The sequence below is a fragment of the Mus caroli genome, chromosome 1, assembly GCF_900094665.2.
Source record: "Mus caroli chromosome 1, CAROLI_EIJ_v1.1, whole genome shotgun sequence".
NCBI lineage: Eukaryota > Metazoa > Chordata > Mammalia > Rodentia > Muridae > Mus > Mus caroli.
In genome coordinates this window covers 28,647,800-28,667,999 of record NC_034570.1, presented here as the reverse complement: position 1 = coordinate 28,667,999, position 20,200 = coordinate 28,647,800, and the positions used below count along the sequence as shown (strand labels likewise).

The 20,200-nt window shown below is 41.6% G+C and overlaps 1 protein-coding gene across 1 annotated transcript in view; it reads left to right on the top strand.

Annotated features, from left to right (window-relative positions):
* Positions 1-20,200, top strand: part of Bend6 (BEN domain containing 6) — a 58,674-nt gene that overhangs the window by 21,818 nt on the left and 16,656 nt on the right. Inside the window, exons 2-3 of the mRNA XM_021172435.2 lie at positions 4,420-4,628; positions 10,184-10,361. Coding sequence (XP_021028094.1) covers positions 4,509-4,628; positions 10,184-10,361 — 298 coding nt within the window. The 5' untranslated portion in view covers positions 4,420-4,508. The remainder of the gene's footprint in view (positions 1-4,419; positions 4,629-10,183; positions 10,362-20,200) is intronic.

Below are 20,200 nucleotides of genomic sequence, written 5' to 3'. Positions count from 1 at the left end.
TTTGGGTGTTTTCTTGATGGTTAAGATTTTTATTTGCAGGGCCTAGTTATTTATTTGCAAGGTCTAGATATTAATCCTTTGTTTGATGTGTAATGAGCAAATATTTTCTCCCATTCTGTAGGCTGCTTCTTTTTTGTTTGTTTTTCGAGACAGGGTTTCTCTGTGTAGCCCTGGCTGTCCTGGAACTCACTTTGTAGACCAGGCTGGCCCCAAACTCAGAAATCTGCCTGCCTGTGCCTCCCAAGTGCTGGGATTAAAGGTGTGCACCACCACCACCCGACTTGTAGGCTGCTTCTTAACAAAATGGAGTATCCTGAGTTGTATAGAAATGTTCACTTTATGAACTGCCATTGGTGAGTTGTTGGAATTCCCCCCCCCCCCAAGTGATTGATTCTGTTTAGAAAGTTCTTGCCCACACCTATGTCTTCATAGGGAATCCCTACATCTTCCTCTAGAAAGTTCAGAGTTTCAGGCTTTACAGTGTGTCTGTGATCTGGTGGGAACTGATGTTTTGGTCAGGCTGAGAGAAAAGTGATCTGTGCTCATTCATCCGCATACTGATTTTCAGTTTTCCCAGCCCCATTTGTTGAAGATCCTGTCTCTTCTCTAGGGTGCTTTTTTTTTTTTTTTTTTTTTGACTCCTTGTGAGAACTCAGACAGCTGTATTTCCATGGTCTTACATCCAGCTCCTGTTTTCTATGACATTGACCTGTGTGTCTGTTTTTTGTGCGAGCACCGTGCTGTGCTGTTTTTCTTCTGCCTCTGTACTGAAACCTGGGGTCAGGTGTGGTAACACCACCAGCCGCACTCCTGGATTCCAGGATTGTCTTTCATGTTTCCATGTGAATGTTTGGTTTGTTGTTCCATTTGGTGAACCACAGAGTTGCATTGAATCTTTAGATTGCTTTTCAGAAAATGTCCATTTCCCAAAGTAGATTCTTGTAACCCTGAGCCTGGGACGTCTTCCCAACTTTGACTTTCTTAATCCTTTTCTTTCGTATATTAAACTTTTACTTGGAAAGGTCTTTTGTTTCCTTGGTTGTTTATTCCAACGCACGACTTTGGTTTTGTATGGTTTTCCTATTTATTTATTTATTTATTTATTTATTTATGGTTTGTTTTGGGTTTTTGTTTTTGTTGTTGTTGTTGTTTTGTTTTCTGAGACATGGTTTCTTTGTGTAGCCCTGGCTGTCCTAGAATTCACTCTGTAGACCAGGCTGCCCTTGAACCCAGAAATCCACCTGCCTCTGCCTCCCAAGTGTTGGGATTAAAGGCGTGCCACCACCACCTGGTGGTTTTTTGTTGTTGTTGTTAGTTTTGTGCTATTAAGAATAAGATTTCCCAGCTGGGCATGGTGGCGCACGCTTTTAATCCCAGCATTCCGGAGGCAAAGGCAGGCGGATTTCTGAGTACGAGGCCAGCCTGGTCTACAGAGTGAGTTCCAGGACAGCCAGGGCTACACATACAGAGAAACCCTATCTTAAAAAAAGACAAAACAAAACAAAAAGAATAAGATTTCCCTCTGGGATGGTCTTTATATAGTAATTTTGTACCTGTGACTTTTCTGAACATTTTAGCCAGCCACAGTTGTCTGGAGGAAGTCTTAAGGATCTCTTATGAATAGCATCCTGTCCTCTGCAACAAAGGCTACTTTGGTTACTTCTTTTCCTCTTTACAACCCTTTTATTTCCTTCTCTTTTCCTTTTGCTGCAGCTAAAACTTCAAACAATATTAAAAGGGAGTGAAGAGAGCGGACACTCATTTCTAATTTTCGTGGAAATGTTTTCTGCCATTTAGGAGACTGTTGGCTCCCGGCTTGTTGTGATGGCATTTACTCTGTTGAACTATATTCCATCTGTGACTAGTCTCCATAGGGACTTCATCACAAAGGGATGCTGGGTTTTATTCCACATCTGTCAAGATGATCAGGTGCTTTCTGCCCTGAGTCCAGTTATATAGTGAGTGAATTAAGGTTATTGATATACATAGATGGAACCACCCCTTACAGTTCTGGAATGTTGTAGACATCATGATGGAAGGTCGTGAGGTATTCTTGAATCCAGTTGCAAGTATTTTTGTTGACAGTTTTTGTCCTCTGTCTATTGGAAAGATTGTTTTATAATTTTCTTTTTTGTGGTTTCTTTATCTGGTTTAGCTGGCTTCTCCCTAACTTGTTCTCAGTTTACGTTTTCATTAGATTGTAGGTTGGTATCAACATATACCAGTTTCTATCAGTGTGAAAGATATCACGAAAGAAGAAATGCGTAAATATAAACTTTCCTTACGGGCTTGCACAGAAGGTGAATATTTGCATTTGGTGGCTCACACTGGAAAGCCAGCACTTAGGAGGCTGGGCGTTAGAACACTGGACAGGTAAGACCAGAGAAGAACTTCCTTGTGCTGTATTAATACTGCAAAAATGGCTGTCTACCACCAGTAACCCACAGAGTCAATGCAGTCCTCATCAAAATTCAAACAAGGAACCAAACAGACTCATCAGTGATGGGGGAAGGAAAATGAACAGATGTGCCATTAAACACATGAAAAATGTTAAATCTCACCAGCCATCAGAGAAATGCAAATTAAAGCTACAAAGAAAATTCATCTCAACTCAGTTTGAATGTCAGCCATTAAGAAACCAAAAAAATCAATGAGCCTGGAAACGTGTGTTCAATCCCTTGAACCCAGCAACTGTGGCATGTGTGCCCCTGAACACACACACACTCGCAAAAAAAAAAAAAAAAACAAAAACACATAACATTAGAAATTATTTTTGTGAGAGCAAACATTCAATTTGAACCCCAGTTAACCAAAATGCTATCCAGTTTTGCTTTTTTTTTTTACCTTTTGTATGTTTATGTTTGATTTTATTTCAGAATTTAGAAAATACATGAAACCCTCTGCCTTCGTCTTCGAAGTGCTAGGCTTGCAGGTGTGTACCGTATGCCCAACTATAATGTTATCTTGAAAACGTCACTGGTCACATTAGCAAATATAGCTTCCAAAGCGATGCTGGACTCCAGTGTTTTATTATGAACTTTGTGAATAAAAAATTTGAGAAGTGCATTTGCTAATACATTTATAGTAATTTGATAAGAAGCAAAATACTACTGTGTGCTCAATAGTCTATATATTTCATGAAGATTCATATGCTCAATCTGGCTCTGGTTTTATTATGTGTAATTAAATGCTTATGAAAACAAACCAATTGACGCAAATACCCTGAAGATTAAATAAGACCTAATATGCATCACCAGCTAGCTATACATAACCAAGGTTAAATGTTGTCATTACAACCCTACTGATAGAATAGGCTAGTTTGGGACAAGGGGGACCGCCTATCATAAGACTGCAGAGTTTTTAGAAAGAAAAACACTTTTTAAAGCAAAACTCAGGTCTAAGCAACTCTTTTTGGTTTCTCGAGACAGGGTTTCTCTGTGTAGCCCTGGCTGTCCTGGAACTCACTTTGTAGACCAGGCTGGCCTCGAACTCAAAAATCCGCCTGCCTCTGCCTTCCGAGTACTGGAATTAAAGGCGTGTGCCACCACGCCAGGCTGTCTGAGCAACTCTTATTGATCTCTTGGGAATATGTTCACCCTCCATCCTGATGTTGTCAACTATTATTAATATATTTTCCTAGAAGTGCATAATTTCAGTTCTGTGTGATAATGTTTACATACACCTAGGATTTTTAAAACCTGTAGATTCTTCATAGCTACTTGACAAGGGCAGATGGAAAGTGTTCTTATACTGTTTGACTTTTTAAAGCCAACTAGCTGCACCTGACCACATGAGCAGCTTGAGGACGGTAACAAAGCTGAATGGGTTCTTTTGTTTTTTAAAGAATGACCTGCTACTGTGTATCAATCCCTTGCCTTGCAATAGATTTGTTTTTCCTTTTAAGATTTATTTATTTAGGGCTGGAGAGATGGCTCAGAAGTTAGGAGCACTGACTGCTCTTCCAGAAGTCCTAAGTTCAATTCCCAGCAACCACATGGTGGCTCACAACCATCTGTAATGGGATCTGATACCCTCTATTGGTGTGTCTGAAGATAGCTACAGTGTACTCACATATATAAAATAAATAAAATCTTTTTAAAAAAAAGACGTATTTATTTATTTTATGTATGTGAGTACACCATAGCCGTCGTCAGCACATCTGTGAGGACATCAGATCCCATTACATGTGGTTGCTGGGAATTGAACTCAGGACCTCTGGAAGAACAGTCAGTGCTCTTAACCACTGAGCCATCTCTCCAGCACCAAGCTGAAGTTTTTTGAGTCAAGTAAAAATGTGCGGAAAGTTGGCCAGTGAGAAAGACAACAACATGGCCCCTTCTGCATGGCACCTTCCGTGAAAGGCGCTCACCTGAGCCAGCAGCAGGCTGAGGTACCCTGTGTTTTGTTTTTGTTTTTAAGAAGCAAGAACCGCATGCAGAACAGCAGCACCTACATGGGCGTTTCTGCCTTTGAAGGTTCCGGAAAGCCTTGGCTGACTAATTGAGAAAATGCAGAAGATCTTGCAGACAGATGACATCACCGACAACCAAGTTCTTAGAAAAAGAAAGAGGAAACGGACAGAGACAGCGAACTCAGAAAATGCGAATAGTGCCCTGGATAAAGCACAGGTCGGTGTTCTGTTGATTTAATCTTCTCACCTACCTCAGCTGCCTGCCATCTGCAATTCTCAGATGTTTCAATCCTCGTTGTTTCTTGGCACTTTCCCCCATCTTCTTGTAATTTGTCCTTTTTAACTCTTTATCTAACCGAGGGAATATAGTTTCTGTTCTCTTTTTAAGATTAAGTTAGAAACACAGACAATAGACAGTTTTCCTACTTCATTTCAGCCAGCACCAGATATAACATTGTTCAAAGTTTATTTTCTGATCTAAACAAAAGATCATCAAACTGTCTGAAAATAGTTTTCCTCCCAAAACATTTTATGGAAATTGGTGTGTTTCTTCAGTAAGACTTACTCATTGCTCTTCCGTTTAGAACTCAGCTCACAGCTGTCCTCACTGCCCCATTGCCCTCCTTTCCTTCGAACAACTTACCGACATGTTCAACCTGTACTTTTATTTGTATTTCTTTATACAGTCACACATTTTATACATGTTTTATACATTTCTATGTGTTTTATAATACATGTAGCATGTTGTATTCACATGTCCTTAAACAGTATCATTTCCCTCATATCCCCACCTCTGACCCACTTCATAAAACACTGTAAAAGACTACACATATATCATTTAGTAGCACATGAATATCATAATAGAAATCTTAATTTGTTCCTGATTTTTTCAAAAAGCATTGCACTCTCCAAAATTATCCACAAGACTTGAGATGCATATAAATTGTTAAACATGTTCTCTAGAGAAACAAATCAACATTGCCATCAGCTTATAGAGGAATCCACTTTTGGTTATTTTTCGGGCTAGAACAACTAAAATCCATTGATGTAATATAACTATACCCCACAGGTCATATCTGTATGAAATACATAGGAGGATGACTTGTGCTTTCGCAATTGCTTGTTTGTTTCTATTCATTTGACTAGACATTATAAGATGGCATGGATTAAACGCATTAGTGATTAACTCCAAGCCACCAGTAACTTCCCTCTGAGACATGAGCCAAGAGAGACCAATGTGAACTCTCTACTTCACGCTTCTTGGGTCTCCCGACTGTATGTTTGTATGAGAGTCTGTGTCAGCCTGAAGGTGATCTTGTGAATCTGTCCCTGTGTCTGTCCTTCTGTGTCTGTCTGTTATGTCTTTGGGTGTCTGTCTTCTCTGCATGTGACTAACGGTGTTTATGTATGTCTGGTGTATAGCTGTGATTGGACTCTGTCCCTGACAAAGGGCTTGCTCTGTATTTATTGACCAGCACAGAAAGCATCACACAAGAAGACATGGGATACTTTACAGAAATCTTTAACAGAGTTTTATAAGGGATTAAGTCACTGGCTCCAACTGATCCCAACTGACCCAGACAAAAAAACGGTTCTGCAAATGTCATTGTTTATCAACCAGTATCCATAAATGGGTGCTTTTGACTTTTCTGGTAGCTTTTAACCTCTGTATCAGCTACCTTCAGCAAATGATAGACATGCATCACCTTGGGTCAGAGGCATGGCAGAGCACACCATTTAAGATAACAGCTACTCATTAGCTTAGGTGGTAGAGGCAGATTACATGGGAAATCCAAGGCAAAGTCAGGTCGACTGTTACATTGTTCATTCTCTTTCTCTTTCTCTCTCTTTTTTTTTTTTTTTTTTTTTTTTTTTTTTTTTTTTTTTTTGGTTTTTTGGTTTTTTGAGACTGGGTTTCTCTGTATAGCCCTGGCTGTCCTGGAACTCACTCTGTAGACCAGGCTGGCCTCGAACTCAGAAACCTGCCTGCCTCTGCCTCCCGAGTGCTGGGATTAAAGGCATGCGCCACCACCGAAGGCTCGGCTTTTGTTTGTTTGGTTGGGTGGTTTGTTTGTTTTAAACTGAGCAGACAGTAGGCTAGCAATCTTAAGTGAGTCCAAATGTATTATTAACTCTGGCTGTGAGGTCCAGCAAAAGTTTCAGTCTTGGAGAATGGCAGGGATATTTCCCAACATTTTATTGACACATAAGATGACTTTCTGAAGGTCCCCCACAGTCAGCATGCTCACAAGCAGCATGCAGACTTTTTGCATTTATACTTTCTTATTAATAGTATTAATATCCATATTTCTGGCTTTCGTTAAATGTCTTATTGCAGCTTGCTGGTGTGGGCTTGAAGTTGCTCAGGGATAAACAAAGCTGTCCTCAAAATCTTAATAGCCAGGGCTCGAGAGATGGCTCAGCGGTTAAGAGCACTGACTGCTCTTCCAGAGGTCCTGAGTTCAATTCCCAGCAACCACATGGTGGCTCACAATCATCTACAATAGCACCTGATGCCCTCTTCTGTTGTGTCTGAAGAGAGTGACAGTGTACTCATATACATAAATAAATCCTTAAAAAAAATCTTAATAGCTTTCCAAACTACATAATTCTGCTGGTTTCTATTGCAATTCAGTCCAGCCAGAAATTTTATTTGCCAAAGATCCTGGGCCTGAGAGACCTCTTCTTTTATTATCAAATCTGTGTTCAGCTTCTTTTCTCTCCATTTTATAGCAGTTACTTAAAGGCCTTCAAATACTTGAAGGTTTCCTTTGACTCCCAGCATCTCATTGGATGGGGCCATTTTGAGAGATCACACAGACGAGCTCTTGAGAAAACCAAGGTGAAAGAAACCTGCTGACCTAGGGAAGTAATTGTGGAATGTTTCTCAAATCTTGAAGATTAGCATTACGGAACTCAGTTGATTTAAATCACACCCCGCACTCAGTGCTTTCCTATGTCTTCTTGCAAACTGCTATTACTGACAAAGCTAGAACTCACCAAAATTCTCTGTCCAGCATCCTTGGTGTGTGGTCTGCCTTCATAACCATTCCAGGTGACAATTTTACCAAGTGTCTTACTACAAGTGAACACAAGTCAGAGGCTTTCCCCCATGCCACCCTGTGCCTTTTGGGCCCATACCTGGCCTCTGAGTGTAAACAGGTGTCCTGTTGTAGGTATCCCTGCTTCTGTGCACATTTTAGACTTTTGTGATGGTTATTGCAAAGAGACAAATAGTGCACAGTAGCTCATGTAAGGTAGAAAGCGGTCTCCTGCTCACGTGCTTCGGTCTGCAGTTCCATGGAAGCCGCAGTGACGAGGGAGGGCTCGCTCACAGAGTTGACGCACCTGCCTCAGCTCACAGCCTTGTCTCTGTCTCTAACACCTGCTAATATTATGGAGCAGCAGTGGTCCATGCCCACCCTGCTTAGCTTTGCCAGATTCCTTGGGCTTTGCCCAAACAGTAACTGATAGTGGTTTTGACCTTCTCTGTGCTCACTACTGAGGTTGAATATCTGTGTCTACTGATGAGCCATGTACGTCCTCTGTTCTGTAAAATGCCCCCTTTATATCATTTATTCATTTTTCCATTGAGTAACTGTTTTGATTAACAACACTGCAGATATTTCCCATTGGCTTTTATGGTCTTTTTTTTTTCTTGTTTACTGTGCCTTATGAATAAAAATCTTCATTTTAGTTTGTTTGTTTTACTGTGAGCAGTGATTTTATATCTAGGAAATGCCTACTCAAATTGAGAAAGTGTACATTTATATTCCTTGTACAATTTTGCATTTTGTTTTTGATGTATAAATTCTTAATGTATCTACAGAGGTTTACATGCCAGTGTGTGTGGAGGTGTATGCGTGTGAGTATGCGTATGTATGTGTACACATGTGGAAACATCGACATGTGGGTCTATGTGTGTATAAATCTCTGTGTTTGAGAGCAGTGGTCCATGCATACATGTTTTAATGAGATAGGGATCCATTACTTTACCTGTTTTTCTGAGTCCCGGTGGGCCAGCATCCCAGCAGCCTTGGTTGAGTGGATCTCAACGTCCCTGTTGAGCTGCCAGACCTCTTTGTCCCACATCACAGATCTTCAGACATCTAGTTTTTAACCTCTATTTCTTGGCAATATAGACTGTCTCTTGGTCAGCACCAAACTGAATTATTCTGAATTTAATAACACCTTGAATTTATAAGTCTCAATTCCTGATAATTTCCTAAGGATTCACTGGCTATTCCTGGCTCTTATGCATACAACTTTATAGTCAATTTCAAATTTGTATTAAAATTGCATTGACTTGAGGATAACTGATATTTTTTACTTATGGCTTTTTATCTCTGGACTTTTCCTCCCATGCTGTGGGTATCGTTCAGTGAAGGTTTGTTGTTTTCTTCATAAAGAGTTTGCACACTTGTTTACTATTCATTAATGACATCTAGTCTCAAAACAAGATACAAGCATAAAGATACAAGACCTCAGCTCTAAGATTGTAAGAAAGCCACCATACTCTGTGAACGTGCACTTGTTGGACATTGACCTTGTAGGCTGGAGATGCCACCCAGGGTCCTAGGCATGCCCAGCAAATGCCCTACCTTCCAGCTCCATTCCTTGCTTCTAGTTACTGAAGAATTAAAAGGAACATCTTATGGAAATCCAAAATGCATACAGAAGAACACAGATATTGAAAGTGTGGTTTCATGCATTACCCATTACCATCAAATGAATATATCATTAGAAAATTACGTCACCCAGAGCATACTAAGAGACCTCCGGGACTCCGCTTTAGCTGCCACCCTATTCTTGTTCCTGTGTGTGACCACTGTTCTTACAACATGCAGTGTTGTTTTTAATGGTTACAAATCATCCTGTAGCTGATGTGCAAGGCAAGAATTTGCTGGAAGCTTGCTAAGCTTCAAAAAAAAAGGCGGGGGGAAGGGAAGGGAAGAAGGGAAGGGAAGGGAAGGGAAGGGAAGGGAAGGGAAGNAAGGGAAGGGAAGGGAAGGGAAGGGAAGGGAAGGGAGACAGACAGACAGACAGACAGACAGACAGACAAAGTTGTTGTTTCTGTCTAGCCCAGACTGACCTGGAACTCCCTGTGTCTCTGGCTGACCTCCTGTCTCTACTGCCAAAGTCCTGGGATTAGAGACGTGTGTCACCATGCCTATCATGCTAACCTAGTCAGATTTTGAAGTACTTGGCACGAGACAGGCTCCATCTTAGAGGAGCCCGTGTTTTTTGGGTTGTTTTGTTTCGTTTAACTTGGTTTTTTTGAGTCAGAGTTACTCTGTATAGCCCCAGCTGTCCTGGATCTCTCTGTGTGTAGAACAGGTTGGCCTCAAACTCAGAAATCCAACTGCCTCTGCCTTCCAAGTGCTGGGATGAAAGGCAAGGCGTGGTCCACCACTGCCCCGCAGTTTTTTGTTTGTTTGTTTGTTTGTTTGTTTTCTGTTTTGTTTTGTTTTGTTTTTACTGAGCCCAGGTTTTAACAGTGACCTTACTGAGTCTACTGAGCTATAAAATATTTTGCTTTTCACCGCTTAGGCAGAAAGTCAGATCCCGTCTTCTATTTGAAAAGAGAACAAGAACCTTTTCATGTGTCCCGTCCTGAGTTCTGGAGGGTGGAGGACAAAGCTGGGACCTTGCGTTACAGCAGCTGTGTGTGGAGGCATGCCGAGATCTGATAAGAGGCATTGGCATACAGAACACGAGGTAGCTGTTGAAGGAACTGCAAAGTGTCTTTGTTATCCATGTTTTGTATTGTAGAGAGACCCATATTCAGGAAATGCTTTCCTGCCTGGGGAGAGTTCCAGTGATGAGGAAACACCCTTAACGGAACTGTCCAAGGAGGAACTGTGTAACAAAATCGAAAGCCTGAAAGAAAAACTAAGAAGCATCCGAAAGGAAAACAGCCGGCTTCGACAGTCTTTGGTCATGCTGCAAGGTAAACCTCAAAGGATTGGCATTTTAGATAAAAGGGACAAAATGTCTAAAATATGGTACAACTGCAGATCAACAGTTAAAAATGGAAAAGAAAATCAGTTCCCGAGAGAGCTCAAAATTACACTTCAGAAAGTAGTGGATAGCTAAATTTAAATATGGACATATCCGGTTATTGCAGAGATAATTTAGATTGTCTTGCAATGTCCCAAATATTGTATTCACTTAGTAGTATTCAACAGATTGCTGAAGTGAACTTAAGCTACTTACATGCTGGGCCTCAGAGGGGGAAAAATTAGTAAGGTCAAATAAACACACTGTGGTTTCCAGATACACTCATCCCACCCTTCCTGCCAGGACAGTTCTAGAAGGTGGGAACTGTGTGATCTGCCGAGCCACTGGGGTTACTGGCTCCACAGGCTGCACACGAGCGTTTGTGCTGGCAGCAGTCGCCTAAGAAAATGCTACCTTCCAGAAACAAATCCAAGAGAAGGGTCAGCCTGAGGAAATTAAAAACAAAACAAAACCAAAACCTGACTTGATGTTTTCCTTTGTCTGTAGGATCTTGAGTTTGTGTTCCAGTTTATTTTATAGTTACATTACTTCTTGAGTACTTGATACATATATATGTATGTATGTATGTATGTATATTATGATCATACCAACACCCATTTCCTCTTTTTAGCTCCTTCCAGCCCCTCCCAACATGCCTCCTGTCTTAGTTAGGGTTTTACTGCTGTGAACAGACACCATGACCAAGGCAAGTCTTATAAGAACATTTCATTGGAGCTGGCTCACAGGTTCAGAGGTTCAGTCCATTATCATCAAGGCAGGAAGTATGGCAGAGTCCATGGAGACATGATGCTGGAGGAGCTGAGAGTTCTACATCTTGTTCTAAAGGCTAATAGGAGAAGACAGGCTTTCTGGCAGCTAGGAGGAAGGTCTGAAAGCCCACACCCATGTTTTCCGAACAAGGCCACATCTCCAAATAGTGCCACTCCTTGGGCCAAGTATATTCAAACCACCACACCCCCACCACTACATATTTTTCAAGAATTATAGTTTAGCATTATGTCCTTTTTAAACTGCTGATTCACTGGCAGTTATTGTATCTTCAGCACCATAATGTAGAGCACCAACTACACAGAACATTTTGAAAATGTGCTTCTGTGTACAGAATTGGTACAGGTGGCACAGGAAAGGAAGTGAGGACCAGACACTAGGAGGTGTCACAGCCATTCAGACTAGCCTAATAGCAGCATCTTTAGGGCCATAACTATGGAAATGAAATGGACAGTTCTGCAGAAGGCTTGCTGACCAGACAGGATGATACAGGCTAGAGGATACATGAAGTCAGAGGTTTTCCAAGTAATGAGTCCTTTTGCCTAAGATATATGTCAAATTTAAGAATTCACTGCTTTAAGTATGAGTCACATGTGAGCAGAAGGATGTTCATTCCACTAACAAACCATTAGCCCTTTATTTCTTCACTTTAAAGATGGTATTTTTATAATTGTTTTCTTCTGATGATGCTTTCAGAGGACAGAATTCTTGTTTTGACGTAATTGGTTTCAAGCTTTGAATGTGCTGAAAATCTAAGGCCAAACCGTAGACTAATGTGCCAGTAGAGCACTGATTTAGGATCACACAGTGTTCACTAGCTACAACACTTTGGTCACGTCCTTCTTCTCTACCCTCTCACCCAGTTTCAACTTCCTCATCTCCAAAAAGGAGTCAATGTGTTGCTTACTTGTTACTATGGAAACTGAATGAAACAATGATAAGTTCTCTACCCAACTTCTGGCAGAAGCAGGGAAACTCAGCAATGGTAACTTAGTATCACCTTCATTTGTTTTTGTTTTTGTTTGTTTGTTTGTTTTTTGGGTTTTTTTTTAATTGACAGCAGAACAAAAAAGAAAAGCAAAGGAAAGAAAGCAGATTATAGGGAGTTGAAAAATAATAGCCGGGCGTGGTGGCGCATGCCTTTCATTCCAGCACTCTGGAGGCAGAGGCAGGCAGATTTCTGAGTTCGAGGCCAACCTGGTCTACAAAATGAGTTCCAGGACAGCCAGGGCTACACAGAGAAACCCTGTCTCAGAAAACAGAAAGAAAGAAAGAAAGAAAGAAAGAAAGAAAGAAAGAAAGAAAGAAAGAAAGAAAGAATAACTTAGTGGTTAAGAGCACTGACTGCTCTTCCAGAGAACCCAGGTTCAATTCTCAGGATACACATGGCAGCTTAAAGCCATCTGTGATTCCAGTTCCAGGGACCCAATGCCCTCTTCTGGCCTCTGTGAACACCAAGCACATATGTGGTTCACAGACATACATTTAGGCAAACACGCATACATATAAAATTTGAAAATCAATAAAAGTAAAGCTTTTAAGTCATTTGATTTTCTGCCTTATTTTTCTCCTTTTATTCATGGAAAAACTCCTTAAGTCAGACATGGTGACACACCTGTAATCCCAGCTCATAGGAGACAGGCAGGAGGGCCAGGAGTTCAGTGTCATCTTTGGCTATGTTGAGATGCTGTTTCAAAAAGAAAATAAAAGAGAGAGAGAAAAAAAAAAGTTGCAGGAGTCCCACATGCCAGTTCTTGGGACGAGTTCTTGGCCACTGGAGGGCGCTATTCAGAAATGCCTGGTGATACCTTGAAGAGCATTCCCCCTGTTTTCCTGTAGCAATGGCAGTGTTTGGGGTTTAAATTACCGTATTTGAGTTGATTTTTGTGCAAGGCGAAAGGTAAGAATCCAGTTTCGCTGTTCTGGGGTGGAATCCAGTATTGTCAGCACCGTTTGTTGAATGCGCGGTCTTTTTACCAATAGCATGTTTTTTGCCATTTCTATCCAAAAATTAGATGGCCTCAGTTCATCAGTCTGTTTCTACATCCTTGCTTCAGATCTCATGTTCTAACTGCTCTCATGCCTGAACCCATTGTTTTGGCTTGAGATTGTTTTGGCTATTCAAGACCTTTTCTGGTTCCATATGAATACTTGTATTGGTTTTTTTCCCCTAGATACATGAGTGTGATATCTGAATTTAAATGGGTATTACAATTAAATCTGTAGGCTAATTTTGATATATAGCCATTTTTTAAAATTAATTCTACCTATCTAGGGACTTGGAAGGTCTTTCCGCTGCCTAGTGTCTTCTCTGATTTATATTTTCAGTGTCTTGAAGTTTTCATTCTTTCACTTCTTTAGTTTAGTTTATTCTTACTTACCTTATTTTTTGGAGAGATTATGAATAAGATAATCTTCCTAATTTCTTTTTCTTGGAGTTCATTGCTAGTGTACAATAGGAATGCATCAAGAGAAAAGGGCTCTGCACAACAATCAAGCTGTAACAGAGCCAAGACACAGCCCACAGGGTGGGAGAAAATCTTTACCAACTGTATTTCAGACAGAGGAATAATAAAACGAATTCACAAAACACAATGAGAAGTAGATGTGACAGAAACAAACCACCAGTCTACAAATTATCTAATTAGGTGAACAGACTGTTCTCAAAAGAAAACACAAATGGCCAATAACCAATTTTTCTGAGTTCGAGGCCAGCCTGGTCTACAAAGTGAGTTCCAGGACAGCCAGGGCTATAAAGAGAAACCGTGTCTCAAAAAAAACCAAAAAAAAAAAAAAAAAAAAGAAAGAAAGAAATCTGACAACAGGGGGCTGGAAAGATGGCTCAGCGGTTAAGAGCACTGACTGCTCTTCTGAAGTTCTAAGCTCAAGTCCCAGCAACCACACGGTGGCTTACAACCATCTGTAATGAGATCCGACACCCTCTTCTGGGGTGTCTGAAGACCGCTACAGTGAACTTACATATAATAAATAAATATTTTAAAAAAGAAAAGAAAAGAAAGAAATCTGACAACAAATGCTGGAGAGGGCATGGGAGGAAGGATTCTTTATTCATGGCGCTGAGTGTGCAGACCAGTGCAGACATTTCGGAAATCAGCTTGGAGGCTCCTCAGGGCAAAAAAATTAAAAACAGAACTATTCTATTCTTCCTTCCTCATTACCTAATATGACCTTCTCTTGTCCTCTCTACCTCTACCTCTACCTCTACCTCATATTAGGTAATGAGGAAGGATGTCCCAGCTCTTTCACTTCTGGGTGTAGACTCAGAGGACTCTACACCCTACCACGGATACGAGCCCACGTCTATGCTTACTGCTTCTCTGTTTGCAGTAGGAAGGAAACAGAAGTAGCCTGGGTGTCCATTAGCAGAAGAATGGACAATGAAAATTCGGTACATGAACACTGTGGAATACTGTCCAGATGTAGGCTATGGGAGATAAAGGAGATTTGTAGGCAAATGGATGTACCTGGAAAATATGTTAAGTACAATGACCTAAAATCAGAAATGAGAGAGAGGGAGAGAGGGAGGGGGAGAGAGCACAAGAGAGGGTCATATTAGGTAATGAGGAAGGATGGAGTGTAGGGACCCCGCCCCCCGTGGATCTATGAATTTAACCTTCAATGCATTGATGTAGCAAGAAGTACTTTGTAGTCCCAAAGAATCCCATGTGGTTTTCCCTCTGAGGCAGTGCCTGGGAAGATTGGACCTTCGTTTTATCCCTCTAATAATCAGAGTATGAAGAGTTAGATATGATGTCAGTGAACACATTTGCCACAATGACCAGCTTAGAAATCCTGGAAGGGTTTCATGACCTGATGCTCTTCTGCTTTTCCTTCTCTTTCAAACCTGTATCAGAGGATTTTATTATTAACAGTGTTACTTAAATTTTGTTAATTTTATTGCTATAACTAAGATAAAATATGGGATTTGGGGGGGGTGTTTTTTTGTTTTGTTTTGTTTTTTGTTTTTCAAGACAGGGTTTCTCTGTGTAGCCCTGGCTGTCCTGGAACTCACTCTGTAGACCAGGCTGGCCTCGAACTCAGAAATCCGCCTGCTTCTACCTCCTGAGTGCCAGGATTAAAGGTGTGCGCCACCACGCCCGGCAAAATATGGGATTTTTATAAAAGGGAGAAACAGAAAAAGAAGGAAAGGAGGGAAGGAAGGGGTACATTTTTTTTTAAGATTTATTTATTGTTATATATAAGTACACTGTAGCTGTCTTCAGACATACCAGAAGAGGGCATCAGATCTCATGACGGATGGTTGTGAACCACCATGTGGTTGCTGGGATTTGAACTCAGGACCTTCAGAAGAGCAGTCGGTGCTCTTAACCACTGAGCCATCTCACCAGCCCCTGAAGGGGTGCATTTTAAAAGGTGTGTGTATATAACCTTCTCCAGTTTCCCATTTCATATTATTCCTGGGTCCCATCTGAATCAAGTTCCTTTACTCTCTCACCTGGCTTACTCTCTTTCCTTCACACACTAGTGCTGAGTGTATCAGGTACAAGATGCCGCAGACTGAAAGGCCAACAACAAGAAAAGTATTTTCTCACAGTTTCGGAAACTAGAATTCCAGAGTCAGGGTGTCAGCAGAGCCACTGAAGGCTTTCAAGGCCTTTCTCTTAGCTTCTTAGGGGTTAGGGGTGGGGGTGGGGTGGTGTCACGACTCAAAGCAGCTGTTCAATGTCAGTCCCCACAGAGGGTTCACTCTCTGTCTAATCACAGAGTTTTTAAATCCTGAACGTCAAAGCTCAGATTTCTGTCTGCAGTTAGTTAGACTTTCCGTTACTGAGAGAAACTCCATTTAAGGGAGGAAAGATTCATTTTGCTTCACGGATTTGGAGGTGCTGGTACCTGGTGGGCTAGCTCTATTGCTTTGGGCTCTAGACAAGATACAACCCTTGAACAAACAGGGCTGCTCACTTTATAGCTTCCAGGAAGAGCAAAGAAGAAAAAGATAAGGGAAAAAGACATCCTTCATGGCCCATCCTGGCCCCACCCACTGTCCACCACTTCCCACTAATGTCCCATGAACCATCAAGGAATAAATATGTGAATGACAGTATGACTCCATGACTCAGTCACTCCCCAAAAGGCACAGGTCTGAACATGCTGCCTGTGATGATTTATATATGTTCAGCCGAGGGAGTGGCACTATTTGGAGGAATGGCCTTGTTGGAGTAGGTGTGTCACTGTGGGTGTGGGCTTTAAGACCCTCATCCTAGCTGCTTGGAAGCCAGTCTTCACTAGCAGCCTTCAGATGAAGATATTCAACTTTCAGCTCCTCCTGCACCATGCCTGCCTGGATGCTGCCCTGCTCCCACCTGGATGATAATGGACTGAACCTGTAAGCCAGCCCCAATTCAATGTTGTCTTTATAAGAGTTGCCTTGGTCATGGTGTCTGTTCACAGCAGTACAACCCTAACTAAGACACTATCTTATGGACCATGCCTTCAATACCGGATCCTTTGTGAGGATACTTTATATCCAAACAACAACAGGAATGTTGTTTGAAAAGCAGTGGAGCTAGCCCACCAGGTACCAATACCTCCAAATCCGTGAAGCAAAAATGAATCTTTCCTCCCTTAAATGGAGTTTCTCTCAGTAACGGAAAGTCTAACTGCAGACAGAAATCTGAGCGTTGAAGTTCAGGATTTATAAAACTCTGTGATTAAACAGAGAGCGGACACTATGTGGGGACTGACATTGGACAGACCTCCCCAACTCATTGTTCAGCTGCAAACTGGAAGGCTTGTAGCCATCACTAATATAACTCAAGCCTCATTTCTGACCCCCTTCCTTATCTTGGTTGCAATTCTCAAGCCAAAAAATCTGTAATATTATCTATCTATCCTCTGTTTTGATACTGCTTTCAGTTTTAACCTTCAAAATCGTTCTAGAACTCAATCTCTTTTCCCACAACCATTACTGGTACTCTTTACTTTTTTCTTTAATTATCATTTTATGTGTAACAATGTTTCGCCTCCATGTCTGTCTATGTATCGTATGTGTGCAGTGCCCACAGAGGCCAGAATAGGAAATCAGATCCTCCAAACTAGAGCTACAGACAGCTATAAGCCACCATGTGGGTGCTTGGAATCAAACCCATGTCCTCTGGAAGAGCAGCCAGTACTCTTAACCACTCTGCTATCTCTTTGACACATTTTGTTCCTCTTTTCTGAGCTACCATTATCTCTCACACAGATTTTTTTTTTAAAGACTTATGTATTATGTATACAGCATTCTGCCTGTGGCCAGAAGAAGGCACCAGATCTCATTGCAGATGGTTATGAACCACCATATGGTTGCTGGGAATTGAACTCAAGACTTCTGAAAGAGCACTCAGCTTATGACTGCCTCCTAATAAGTTCCTGCTGGCATTCTTCCTCTTAAGCACTGCGGTCTTAGCACAGCTCTGGTAATCAAAATCGGCTCATGTCACTCTTCCCCTTAACTGCTATTGTCCCCCATGAGTGAATCCCTACTCATTCATGGAGAAGTAAAATTCTTTCCTGTGTTTTTGAGAGATCTGTATACTTCCTTCACCCCTTCATCCTCTGGCCTCTTTCCTATGCTCTCTTTGGTGGGATCCAGCTGTACTGGTCCACCAGCTTTCCCTCTAAGAAATCAGCTAATCATCATCTTTGTTCTCCCCATTCCATCTGTTCAGAATCTTCTTCCCGGTCCTTCTGTGGACTGAACCATCATTTACTTGAGGTCTTACTCTAAACTCACCTCTTCTTAGACTCCTTACATCTTAATTTCAATGTCTTTTTTTTCCCCAGGGATTTTTTTTCCTCCCCTTTCCAGTCTCTTTCCCCTTTGATGTTTATGCATTGGTTCTCTTTCTTATGTATTTAATACTGTCTGTTCCTCTCTCCCTGCCACCAGAATGTAACAGCAGAAACAACGTAGCAACATTGTCTGTTGGGTGGGCAGCTGGAGAGTCAGGAGCTGCCTGAGCCTGGTGCGGTGTTCTTCCTGCAATGTTGTATCTCAACACTGTTCTAAGAACCTAAAACAATCTGCTGAAAAACAATGGTCCGCGCTCATGGGACCAGCGTTCATGTGTAAGCATGTTTATCTATCTGTGTGGAAGGAATATAGGGACACAATGAAAAGAAACATACTATAACAAATTATTTAATATTTTAGATGGCGTTAAAGACAATGGAAAAAAATTAAGTGATAAAGATTGGGAGTTGTGGGAGGGGAATATTTACAATTTTAAACAGCATGGTCATAATTGACCTCCTTGTGAGGCTATGCTTGGGAACTAGAAAGACACCAGAAGATTCAAGTTTCGTACACAGTACTCTTTTTTTTTTTTTTTTTTTTTTTTTTTTTTTTTTTTTTTTTTTTTTTTTTTTCCTCAATTACATTTCCAATGCTATCCCAAAAGTCCCCCATACCCCCCCCCACTTCCCTGCCCACCCATTCCCATTCTTTTGGCCGTGGCATTCCCCTGTATTGGGGCATATAAAGTTTGCAAGTCCAATGGGCCTCTCTTTCCAGTGATGGCCGACTAGGCCATCTTTCGATACATATGCAGCTAGAGACAAGAGCTCCGGGGTTCTGGTTAGTTCATAATGTTGTTCCAACAATAGGGTTGCAGATCCCTTTAACTCCTTGGGTACTTCTCTAGCTTCTCCATTGGGAGCCCTGTGATCCATCCAATAGCTGACTGTGAGCATCCACTTATGCGTTTGCTAGGCCCCGGCCTAGTTTCACAAGAGACAGCTATATCTGGGTCCTTTCAGCAAAATCTTGCTAGTGTATGCAATGGTGTCAGCGTTTGGAAGCTGATTATGGGATGGATCCCTGGATATGGCAGTCTCTAGATGGTCCATCCTTTCATCACAGCTCCAAACTTTGTCTCTGTAACTCCTTCCATGGGTGTTTTGTTCCCAATTCTAAGAAGGGACATAGTGTCCACACTTTGGTCTTCATTCTTCTTGAGTTTCATGCGTTTAGCAAATTGTATCTTATATCTTGGGTATCCTAAGTTTTGGGCTAATATCCACTTATCAGTGAATATATATTGTGTGAGTTCCTTTGTGATTGTGTTCACAGTACTCTTAGAGTGTGGATATAGAACAGGCTCAACTAGCTTTGTGGGTTGAAAACTTCATTTGTACCTGGTAGTGCTACTGAGAAGTGATTGGACCAGGGGAACATTAACGTCATCAATATATTATTATTCCACTGGTGAGTGCTGAATAGGCTAGGTACCAACTAGTTTTCTGTCCGCTTGACACAAGCCAGAATAATCATTGGGGAAGAAGAAAACTCAACTGAGAGTATGCCCCCACCAGATTGGCCTGTGCTCAAACCTGTGGGGCATTTTCTTGATGGGTGGTGCCACACCTAGTCAGGTGAGTAAGCCACAGAGAGCAAGCCGACAAGCAGCACTCCTCCCTGGCCTCTGCTTCCCTTCAGGATAAACTTATGAGCTACAATGTAAAATAAGCCCTTCTCCCTCCCAGTTCCGTTCTCTCAGTGATGTTTTATTATAACAATAGAAACCTTAAATAAGAAACACTTTTAGTGGGTGAAGCACACAGGACACTGAAGCTGTGCCTTTGAGGGTGTTTGTGTCCTGACCCCTGTTGCTCTCTCTGCTGCCTGGCTGCCGTGAGATAGGCAGCTTCTTTCCCACTGTACCTGCCTGCCACCTTGTTCCTGCCTTGGCTGAAAAGCAGCAGAATCAGCTGACTGTGGGTGGAGACTCTGAAACAGTGAGCTGAGACAAATCTGTCCTCCTTTTAAGACGCTTAGGTCAGACATTTTCTCACGGTGACAAAGATTTAATAACTCCCTAATAAGAGACTGCATGCTATCATAGATGCAGTAAGTTTCCCAGCTATACTCTCTAGACTTAGAATCAGAGCTGCTTGCTGGTGGGATATGTACAACCTTGTAGAAGGGCAAGTGTGAGTGCACTCTCTCTCTCTCTCTCTCTCTCTCTCTCTCTCTCT